Genomic DNA, 11,601 nt, shown 5'->3' with positions numbered 1-11,601 from the left:
TAAACCTAAAAATCCAAAACCGTTTTGGTTCTGATGAGTTATTGGTTTCGAATTTTCTTGGCACCTCAAAGTATGCCCCCGTTGATAAAAGTTTCTAGATTCGCCACTATATTCGATCAAATCTCCTTAACAAAAACCCAATTCTTTATACAAGAACTTAACTTCTTGTTCCGTTTTCTCATTTTATCATTGTACTTTAACCATATAATAATTCCTTTAAAATAAGAAACGAAGCTAAATTTCATTTAGGGGCCGTTTAACAAAATGCTTACCTAGGTAAGTACTTATCAACAAAACTCAACATTATCACCTACTTACTGGGTAAGATTTTAATCCACCAAACGGTATCATATGCAACAATTTACCCGGTAAGAGCTAACTGTGGTAAGAGTCGTCGCCCCCACTTACCGGGCAAGACTCTCGATCTTTGTCTTCGCTCTTACCGGGTAAAATTCTTGGTTCTTATCATATGTACTCGATAAGGTAATGTGACTTGGTAGACACTTATTCGGATAAATGTTTGCTAAACAACTTACAAAATTTACAGGGTGTTTGAGATTGCTTATATGAAACAGCTTATGTTTTTCTATAAAAGCACTTATCAACTTATTATAAGTCACAAGACTTCAACTTTTTCAAATACTTTTTATTACCGGTTTGACACCGTTATAAGTTATTTATCCAAACACTCAAAAATGTTTATTACCGAGTCAATAATTTATTTTTATAAGTAATTCCAAACACCCCCTTGATATAAAAACATGTTTAAAATTGAATGGTTGAATTTTTTTTCATTGAGAAAATAAAAAATGTAGATTATAAAAATGACGTGTAAATTATCACTAAACAACCGGAAAGATATAAAAATGACGTCATTTTCTAAGAATTTTATATTATTTTTTTCATATAGAAATTTGTTAAAAACCCAATTTCATATAAAAATCTGAAATATATTTATTTTTCTTAACGGTCATGGCCCCACGCTCTTCATATATGTCATCACCTGGTATCACAATAATTACTTTTAAAGCAAATTACATTTTTTACCCTCGTAGTTACATATATTACGGATTTTGTCCCTTGATTACATGGACTGATATGTGATAAGCATTTTTTTTGTGAGATCGGTCCTTTGTCTTGACACCCTTAGGTTCCAATATATACTTGAATATTATATACATACATACATATATATATATATATATATGTGTGTGTGTGTGTGAAAGATCATGTGAGAAAGAAAGTTATGAAGAGAAACGTAAGAAGAGATTTCAACTCTCATCATTTTTTATCTCATGTACACTTATGAATTGCATTTTAGAAGGGAATTGATCCGATGTATCTTAGTATATCTTATTAGTGTGGACATTCAATTAGGATTGATCCAGGATGGAGATCTTTTCTTATGTTTTTCATAATAACTTACTTTCTCACTGGAACCTAACTTTATACACACACACACACAAGTACAACGAATAAATGTGGCTTTATTCAGTGAAGTACCATATCCACTTCCACCGGCCTCCATCTTTGGTCTTCCCTACTGCATGTCTACATCTCTGTCTTCTCACAAGACATACACACACATGATTGAAGAACCAAACATCTCTAGTAAACACAACATCCACTGTCGATTTTATCTGATGAAGCCCCAGCCTCCACTTCGAGAAGCCCTACCACATGCAACTTCTCTATTTCTCTCTTTTTCTCTTACACACACATACAAATTGAGAAGATTCTTATTGGAGGAGTGTCTTTTGAGCCATGATTTTGAAGAATCCATGGTGAAATCTTGATGGGTTTTTTTTGCACTAAGGATCTTTTCAAAAATAACATTGGATTTTGAGTTGAATAGGGTGGTAGAATTAACATCTAATGTGTTCTCGTTTTACCACAGGTACTCAACAAGATGCAAGTTTTACTAGAAATTCGAATTAATCATCCGTTTAAAGAGCAATATATTTAAATTGGTATTTCACCATCCTTTGGTGCAACACTAACAAAGCCATTTGAATCTGGTGCCATTTAGGCTACCACATCAACGTTCGTATCCCATGAAACATCCCCTTCCATTATTTTTGACTCAGCCATAACATTCAAACATACCTCATTTGGTCTAATAAAAACTACAACACACACCACAACAATCAAAAGCAAGTTGATAACAATACCCTAAGTCATTTGAACACCACCATTTACACAACATCAATTGAACCCTTTTAGTCATCATCAACTATTGAACCAAATGAACCACATGCCACTAAAACCAACATTGCACCGAGCCCATCTTCTTCTTTTGCACTCGACTCTCCATGAATACCATATATTATTCAAATGCTAAGTCTAAAGGAACCACAACGCTTGAAACCATTTTGAAGTGTATGCTAACGGGGTTAACCTTTATGTGTGTAGGTTGCAGGTTAACCAAGATGGAATAGGTGGACAACTGCATCATCTAAGTGGTATTTCAAAAGAGTTTTTAATCAATAGGTAAACAAACCAAATTGCCCTTTACTTAAAGGGATTGAAGTTTAACATAGTCCGAGCAAGGGATCAATCTCGCAACAAATTGCATACCGTAGGGACGATCCATGTAATTACTTCACTTTAGGGACTAAATCCATAACTTCATATAAACCATATGGACCAAAATGTAATTGACTCATACTTTTATCTCCCATGGATTTCATATATTCATCATTTCATAAATAAAGGAAAAGAGGGTTTGGCCGTTCTATTTCTTTCTTGTTGACAGTAAGATACCTACATTATTTGTTTTTATTCAGATACAGAAACACAGAGACAGATTCTTTGTTGGATTTTGGTGGTGAATTCCCCAATCTCATTCCTGAATCATTCACGAGCCTTCACTGTAGATAAGCTTCTCTGAACCCCAAAAACCCCAATCTTTTACCAACTTTTGCATCGTCTTTACTCGCTCCTTGACTAAATCTGTGTGTGTTTCTGTCGTCCATGTTTTCTGAGCTTTGAAATTTCGAGATTTGAATCTGGGTTTTTTGATTATTTCGAACGAAGGTAACACGGGTAGACTGTAAAAGAGGGTCGGGTTTGCACGAGTTCTTCCATTTCTACTCGTTCTGAAAGCTCAATTTTGCGTTTGAAATAGTGAAATCATACTGGGTTTGTATTGTTGTAAACCGAGGAAACGTGGGCGTCTTGTAACAAAAACATCGATGGTTTTCTGATTCTCCTTTTAGGTTATGGATTTTTCTATAAATTAGCCAAGATTACCCTGAAATTGGACTTCGGCAATGTAGATATGAGCCTTTGATATCTATATAAAATATAAAAATGTTTAAGTCGACGAGATGGAGGAGCGAGAAGAACAAGATCAAAGCCGTGTTTAAATTGCAGTTTCATGCAACTCAGGTGAAATATATTTCTTAATCAAAACCAGAATGTGTTTGATAATTGCATGCATGATGTCTCTCTCTATATATATACTGAAATGATTTGTTGCATTGTTGCATTGTTGCATATAAGGTGTTTGTTGAATCGACTAAGAGATGAACTTTCAAAGTTTCTGTTGTGAGGCCTTCTGTTTCTGGGAAGAAATTGCAAATTTGGAAGTGTATAACTAAAAGTTAAAATTTGGAAATTTATCGAGTATTTTCCATCTTATACATACATAAAAGAAGTCAAAAAGGAAGGGGATTGATGGGTGTTTATTTCCTTCTTTTATAGGGCTTGATTATGATATGTATGATGTGATATACCGATAAGGTAGGGTTCTTCATAGAAACAACCTCTAGATCCTAGCTTTGAAGTAAGATCTGCATACATCTTACATTGATCAACCAGAAGATGTATGCATAAAACTATAAAAGTATTTACCTTGAGGAGGGATCCTAGAATTCGGTCTATTTTTTGGAATCCATATAATGCAAGGAGACATTGCTTTTGCTAATTCGAATTGAAGGGTCCTCTCGTACTAGGGAAAGGTCCCCTTAATGCTCTAACGCCCGCGACTCTTTACCAAAAACGCAGGTCTCCTCGAAGTCGTAAGACCATACTTTCGAGCGTGATATATTAGGTTCATTTGATTTGGTTTTGTTTTGAGATAAATGCTGAAAGGACTTTTTACATGGTACTAGAGGTCATAAGTATGCAGTCGTACTATAAAAACCGTTAATAACTCAACTACTTACATGGTACCAAAAGCCATGCAGTCGTACTATAAAAACCGTTAATAACTCAACTACTTACATGGTACTAGAGGTCACAACGTCTGCAGTCATACAATAAAAACTGTTAATAACTCAACTACTTGGACCCCATCTATTTGTGCACATGCACACCTCTAGATGTGAAAGCTGTCATCGTATGATGGGGTTATAAATAGAAAGTGTGATCTAATCCATTAATAGAAATGATTCAAGAATGACTTCTCCATCGTTGCCAATTGGTTTATCATTTTTTAAACTGTGGGTGTGTGGAATTGCTTGCGTTCGTCTAATCCCATGGGGCTCTAAAGATAACAACTAGGAAAATCCTTAATAGCCCTGAAAAGACTTGAACTGACCTATAGGGAGGACGCCTAACCTTTATTTATCGGTTGAGCTAACCCTCAAGGTTTACGATTATTTTAAGGCGGAAGTCCATGGAATTCTAACAGAAATCCTGCATATATGATCCTAACATGGTCAATTGAAAAAACTAACTTAAACTTGTTCGAATCATCATCAAGAAAGTTATCTGGTTTTAAAAACTGATGAAAGACTATTTATTCATGCTGTGAAAAAATAGACATTTTTCGGGTTTTCCATCGCCAAATGCTTACTATAATAATCTGTTATGTATATGCAGTTGGCACAGTTAGGAGGAGATGCTTTGATGATATCTGTGGTTCCTGCTGATATTGGAAAACCAACATCAAGACCAGAGAAAGCCAAAGTTCAAGATGGAAGCTGTTATTGGGAAAAACCACTTTATGAAACTGTGAAATTCTCTCAAGATCCAAAAACCGGAAAGTTTTATGAGAAAATCTATTACTTTGTTGTGGCAAAGGTACAGATTTCTTCAAATCTATACCGAGACTATTTCATATGTTTCCAAACCAAGCAACTTAAAACGAAAAGTAAAAGAAAAAAATCATGGGTTTTTGATATTTTGTAGGATTCTTCAAGATTTGGTGGCTTTGGAGAGGTTTCAATTGATTTTGCAAATTATGCCGAGACTTCAAAGCTTTCTTCTTTATCTCTTCCTCTGAAAAACACAAATTCTGCAGCTATGCTTCATGTTAGTCCCTTCTCCTGCATATATATTTTCACTGTAGTGGATTTGTTAGCTCAAGTTTAATGGTTATATATGTCTTTTGAATCAGGTATTGATTCAAAGGGTGCAGGGTTCTTTTGAACAGAGGTAAACTTGGATTTTAGCAAGGTTCAGGGTTCAGGGTTCAATAGCTTTCCATTTTTATAACTTCAAATATTATATATACACTCCTATAATTTGCAGGGAGATTGATGGAAGTGGCAATGAAAGCCACCATGATCGAAGCTTGAGGACATACTTTGGCAACAATGGTGTAGAAGGAAACATTAGAAGCAATCCTACTGAAGTAAGTTTTCACTTCACATAGCTAAAAAGGGGATACAATTTGGGAAATCTGGTAGTTTGGTTCTTATGATTAAACACTGATCAATGTAGTTTAATTTTTTAACTATTTAATCATGTTGGTACGCATGATACGACAAGGACTGAACAAAAACCTGGACAAGACATAGACCGAGTGGGATAGAAATGCATCTTTTTGCCCCACCAAAATAGGTTGAACAAAATTTATGAAGATGGGACAAGATTCGTAAATTACTAACTATCCATGTCAAATTAAAACCCTAAAATCTTTCAAAAATTCTTTCACCCACTTATCTCACTAAGGATCTTTGGTTAGCAGCTTAATGAGCTTAATAGGACTCACAACTTATTCGGTCAACTATACATGAGTGTCTAGTAGTGGCTTATTCAGTAAAATTCTAAGGGAAAACTTTATGCAGAAAGCCAAGTTTTTTTCTGAACCTGCCCCTCTCAATTAAAAGACAGCTCATTTGATCTATGAAAAACCTTTCCCAAACGAAAACCTTTCCGATCTATACAGACAGATTAATCCACACAGACAGCTTATCCATTCAGGACTTAATGGAAAACCAACCAAACAGCCCCTTACCCGTCCAGTCCTGTCTGCGTACCAAACATTTTTACATTTTTAAACGAATCATGGAAGCACAATGATGCAAATATCTAGCATAACGAAGACGTAACATGTCTAACAGGATCATGGGGCTTTAAGCAACGGCATTAACAGAGATCATCGGGCATCTAATGGTTCTGATATCATGTTGTCAAGTTCCGATAGCAGTTCTGGGATCGATACCCCAATGGAACACAAACCAAAGAACACTAAACCAGCTCGTGAACCCTCAATAACAGTTGAAAGATCGTCACAATGGGATTGGTTAAATGGTTCATCTCCCAAATTAAAACGAAACGATTCTTCAGTAAGTACACTAGGAGAATCTTTGGAAGATAGTTCTTCAGATGCCGTGATTCAAAAGCTCAAGGTCAAAGTTGCGGCTTTGACTCGGCAGGCGGATCTTGCCGAGTTAGAATTGCAGGCCCTTCGTAAGCAAATCGTGAAGGAGATGAAAAAGAGCCAGGATCTTTCGAGAGACGTAGCTAATCTTGAAGAAGAGCGAAATGCCTTAAAGGAAGTCAAAGTCAACGGTATGTTGTTGATTGACGAAGGTGATCCGTGGGCCATCATCGATGAACTGAGACAAGAACTAAACCACGAGAAGGATTTGAGCTCCAATCTTTCGTTACAACTTCAGAAAACACAGGAGTCGAATGCCGAATTGATTCTTGCTTTAGAAAAGTCAAAGTCAATATTTTTCAATGGTCAACAGTCGTATGTAGTCGGTTCTAAATCCGAAACGGATGACGATGAGGAGCAAAGGGAGTTGGAAGCGATCGTTAGAGAACATAGTGGCACGAAAGAAACGTACTTGCTCGAGCAAAAGATAGTCGATCTTTACGGCGAAATCGAGTTATATAAAAGAGACAAAGACGAGCTCGAAATGCAAATCGAGCAAATTGCACTCGATTACGAGATTCTAAAGCAGGAAAACCACGAAATGTGTTATAAGCTCGAGCGTAGCCAATTGCAGGAACAGTTAAAGATTCAGTATGAATGTACATCTTACGCCACTTTAAATGAACTCGAATCACAGATAGAGATCTTGGAGAACGATCTCAAATTGAAATCCAAAGAATTATCAGAATCGATTCTTGCTATAAAGGAGCTCGAAACCCATATCAAGAATCTGGAGGAAGATTTGGAGAATCAAAGTCATGGGTTTGAGATCGATCTTGAAGATCTAATGAATGCAAAAACCGAGCAGGAACAACGAGCGATTCGTGCAGAAGATAATTTGCGAAAGATGAGATTGCAAAACGCGAATGCAGCCGCACGGCTTCAGGAGGAACTTAGAAGGCTTTCCCAGAAAATGGCATCGACGTTTGAAGTTAACGAGAAGGCGGCCATGAAAGCCATGGATGAAGCTAATATACTTCGAGTAGAGAAACGGGTTCTTGAAGATATGATCGTGAAAATGAAAGAAGAGTTGCAGCATCTTGGTGACCGATTTCAAGAAAAACTTGTCGATCTTTCGGACCAAATAAGTCTCAAGTCGAAACAATTAGAGAAGATCAAGAAACAGATTGAAAATATGGCTGAAACCGAGAGGCAGAATCGGGAAAGCGAAAGATTGGAAGAAGTTGCTATTGATAGCTCGGATTTATATCTACTTAAGGAGAAAGATCTTCAATATGAAATCAAAGAGTTTGAAAGAAAATTGGATGTTCTTGTTCAAAAAACCGAGAATTCGCAGGTATCTACACTTTAAACTTCATATTGAAAACATCAAAAGTCGGGAAAGTTCAAATGAGAAACATAAACGTTTTGGAAATCTAGGAACCAACTATTTCATTTATTATTCATGATGAATAACCTTGAATAATCATGAATATCATGTCTTATTCATCATGAATAATCCTGAATATCATTCATTATTCATCATGAAAAATCATGAATATCTTGCATTATTCATCATGAATAAGGCATGAATATGATGAATAGATCATGATTGAAGTTTGTTTCGAGGTTCTTAAAATATTTATGGTTTTCATTTGAACTTGTCCCCACTAAAGGTCTAATCTTTTTTTCCTTTGAGAGACTATATCTTTATGTTCCCGATAACTCTTTATCTTCAGGTAGCTACAGCCGAAAATTCGAACCCCACGATGAAAAGGTAACATCCTTATCGAATGATTGGCTTTCTAAATCGTCATACTTTAAATTTCTAAAATACCTAAAATGCCACTATTTTAAATTTCAAGTTAAAAAATACCATTAATTTCCTAATTTAAATTTTGTTTTGTGGTTGAGATTGCATCTCACGGATTTCACAAAGTACTGAGTTCTCCCTTGCAGTGATGCTTAAACGATACTACAGTATGCAAGAATCACTTGTTCTTATGAAACATTGCATTCTTTTCGCATTTCCATAACGAAAAGTCATATACGATGGTTTTAAAAATCAACCCTCCATCTTCGCTCGAATACGTCCCTCCTTTCGGATCTGTTTTAACCTTTTCGTCGTTCTCTGTTGTATGTAGTAACAATAAGACCGAAGATCAAGAAGATTTTGACGAATCATCCAAGAAAATGACGTCGTTAGAGAACAAAAACCGGTTGACGGAAGTAGAACCACAGGAGATGCAAGAAAAGCGTTCAGAAATAACTTTATAAAGTTTCCGTAGAACACGAACCATCTGGTTCAACAAAATCAAAACCGAAGATCATCCATCATACTCAAATTGGTAAGATTTTACGGGTTTATTGAACATAACGCATTTCTGTATAGGATAGTTCAGAATGTAGGTTTAGTATGCTGTTCTTCCTCAATAAGCTGCCAATGATCTCTTTGTGATTTAGTTTGCTATTCGTCGCGTATCTTATTTATAAATTTTTTTTTGTAATTTTTTCGTAATCTTTCCGTTTTCTGATACTTAGTTTGTGCAAAAAATGGTTCGACCCAGGGGCGGACCTACATTGATTGATAGCTTCATGGTTCAATCATATCTCATGTTCAAAGTCAAAATTGCAGAAGGGACTGGATAGGGTAGGACTGGCTGGGTGAAAGAAACCTGGAAGGTTTTAGGGTTTTAATTTGATATGGGTAGTTTAGTAATTTACCAATCTTATCTTATGTTGTTGATTTTTGTTCCACCTATTTTGGTTCGATAGAAGAAAAAAAAGTGCATTTTTGTCTCGCTCAAGTCTTCTTCTGTTCCGTCTTGCAAGTCGTGCTAATCTTGTGGGGTTAACTCGCAATCTTGGGCTTTTTGGAATTCTCCTTAGAGGTCACCGGTTCAAATCTCGCAAAAACCAATAGGGATTTTCTTGCCTGTTCTCTAGGGCCCATGGGCCTCTGGAATTAGTCGAGGGTGCTCAAGTTGGTTCGAACACCCACGGTCAACTAAAAAAGTCTCGTTATGTCCCTATCTAATGTTGTGCCAACCGTGAGACAACTGGTTTTTCAATTGTCAACCAGAAGGGTGGTAGCATGGTGGATAAAGACAAATGGATGATAAAAATCAACACGGGTTCAAATGCTGTCATTTAAGTATGTATTTGTAACCACCGAAGGATTTACTTCAGAGCTGTAAGTGAAACCTCTTGTCGTGGGATTGGTCTGGGCGAAGGCTGGGATAACCCATTTCAATAAATAAAACGGTTTTTGAATTGTTCTGTCTCGTGGGCGTTTTAGGATGCATTAATGACTTGTACGGTACAAGTTATGCATACATATTAATCGTAACAATTAAATCAATAAAATGAAAAAGCCAGCTGAATCTAATCATATAATTGATCTTTGTGTTTGCTGTTCCTGAAACAAAACACAATCTAGACTTATTTTGTTCAATAAATATAAAAAGATTTGATTTTTTTTTATTAACCTGGATATCCAACTCGTTATGTGAGCTGACTAATCCCAGTGCGATCATATGCTTTTATGGGTAGTCTGGAGTTACCACATTTGAACTTTTGTGGCTACAGGGGGATTTTTATTCTTCATTGGATTTGAACCTGGGACCTCTAGACACTTTTGACCTTTAGACAATTTTAACATTTTTTTCCTTAAATTACATTAAAAAAAAACACCCGTAAACTTGGATATATGGGACCCACGACCACCGGTCGGTAACTCTTTGCTCCCGTTTGGTTTTGTAGGATTGAATTTGGTGGGATTTGGAATTCGATCTCATTCTAATCCCGTGTTTTGTTCGAGGGATTGCGTGGATTTGAAATCTCTGGATTTAATCGAATTCCCAAATGGTATTTCGTGGGCTTTCGTAGAATTTGTTTGTAATAATGTTTTAAAATATGTTAAAATCACTTGTTTTGTAATAATAAATTAATAAAAAGATAATTTAATTATTTTTATAAGTTACTTACAAAAAATGGAATTAAATTTCATTCCAAATCCTACAAACCTCAAATGCACTAAAGATTCCGAATCCTTCCATGAAATCAAAATCCCTCAAAATCATTTCATAAAATCAAACCCTCTCTTAATTCAATGAAAGACACAAATAGACTGTTAAGATAACTGTTGAGTAGAGTTTTTTCTATTAACCTAGATATCCAATCAGCTATACGAGCCAACTAATCTCAAGGACACTACCTGCTTTGTGGGTAGCCCGGAGTCAACGCATATGAACTGCCATGGCCACAACGGATTTGAACTTGGTACCTCAAGATACTTTTGACCTTTAAAGCCCAAGCTCAAACCAATCAGACATCATTCTTGTGGTTTTACATTGGTCACTAGTTTGAGTCCCGTTGGTGCACCGATAGTTTATCTTGTTGTTAACTACATAGAATTAATCAAGGTATACATAAACTGATTTAGGGGCCGTTTACCTAACACTTACCCAGTAAGTGCTTACCGGTAAAATTTAACACTATTATGTACTTACCGGGTAAGATTTTAGTCCACCAAAACGACATAATATACAACAATTTACCTGGTAAGCGCTTACCGTGGTAAGAGTTGTCGCCCTCGCTTACTGGGTGAGACTCTTAGTTCTTGTCTCATTCTTACCGGGTAGGATTTTTGGTCCTTACCATATTCATCCGGTGAGGTAACGTGACTTGATAAGCACATACCCGGATAAGCGTTTAGTAAACGGCCCCTTAGACACACAGATTGGATTTTGAAAAAACCATCTACAATAAAACTTTTTGACATAATAATTTTTTTTTTTAAAATCCAAATTTTCACTAGAAAAATAGTATAAAACCATATTCATAATTAGAGATGCTCAAAAATCCGATCAACCCAGCCTAACCCAACGCGAAATAACTCAACCCGAAGCAGCTCAATGTCTAATCGAGTTGTAAAACTTTCAAATCGTTGATATTGAGTTACTATTATTTGAACTCAACCCAACCCAACCCGATGAACCCGATATCTTTTTATTTTTTGGATTTAATATGATTGTTGAATTTATATA

General features: G+C 36.0%; 1 protein-coding gene across 1 annotated transcript; it reads left to right on the top strand.

Moving 5' to 3' along the window:
- Positions 1-2,843: 2,843 nt before the first annotated feature.
- On the top strand, positions 2,844-9,026 carry LOC112529726 (myosin-11-like). The gene is made up of 8 exons (XM_025141100.1): positions 2,844-3,390; positions 4,828-5,028; positions 5,137-5,259; positions 5,345-5,382; positions 5,479-5,581; positions 6,294-7,910; positions 8,293-8,330; positions 8,698-9,026. Exons 1-8 carry the CDS (start codon positions 3,313-3,315, stop codon positions 8,828-8,830), a joined length of 2,331 nt encoding a protein of 776 aa, XP_024996868.1. The 5' UTR covers positions 2,844-3,312; the 3' UTR covers positions 8,831-9,026.
- The last annotated feature ends 2,575 nt before the right edge of the window (positions 9,027-11,601 follow it).

The sequence above is a fragment of the Cynara cardunculus genome, assembly GCF_001531365.2.
Source record: "Cynara cardunculus var. scolymus isolate 2C chromosome LG 16, CcrdV1, whole genome shotgun sequence".
In the NCBI taxonomy this organism is placed as follows: domain Eukaryota; kingdom Viridiplantae; phylum Streptophyta; class Magnoliopsida; order Asterales; family Asteraceae; genus Cynara; species Cynara cardunculus.
The sequence above is the reverse complement of the archived record's forward strand: the minus strand, read 5'-3'. Positions and strand labels throughout refer to the sequence as shown.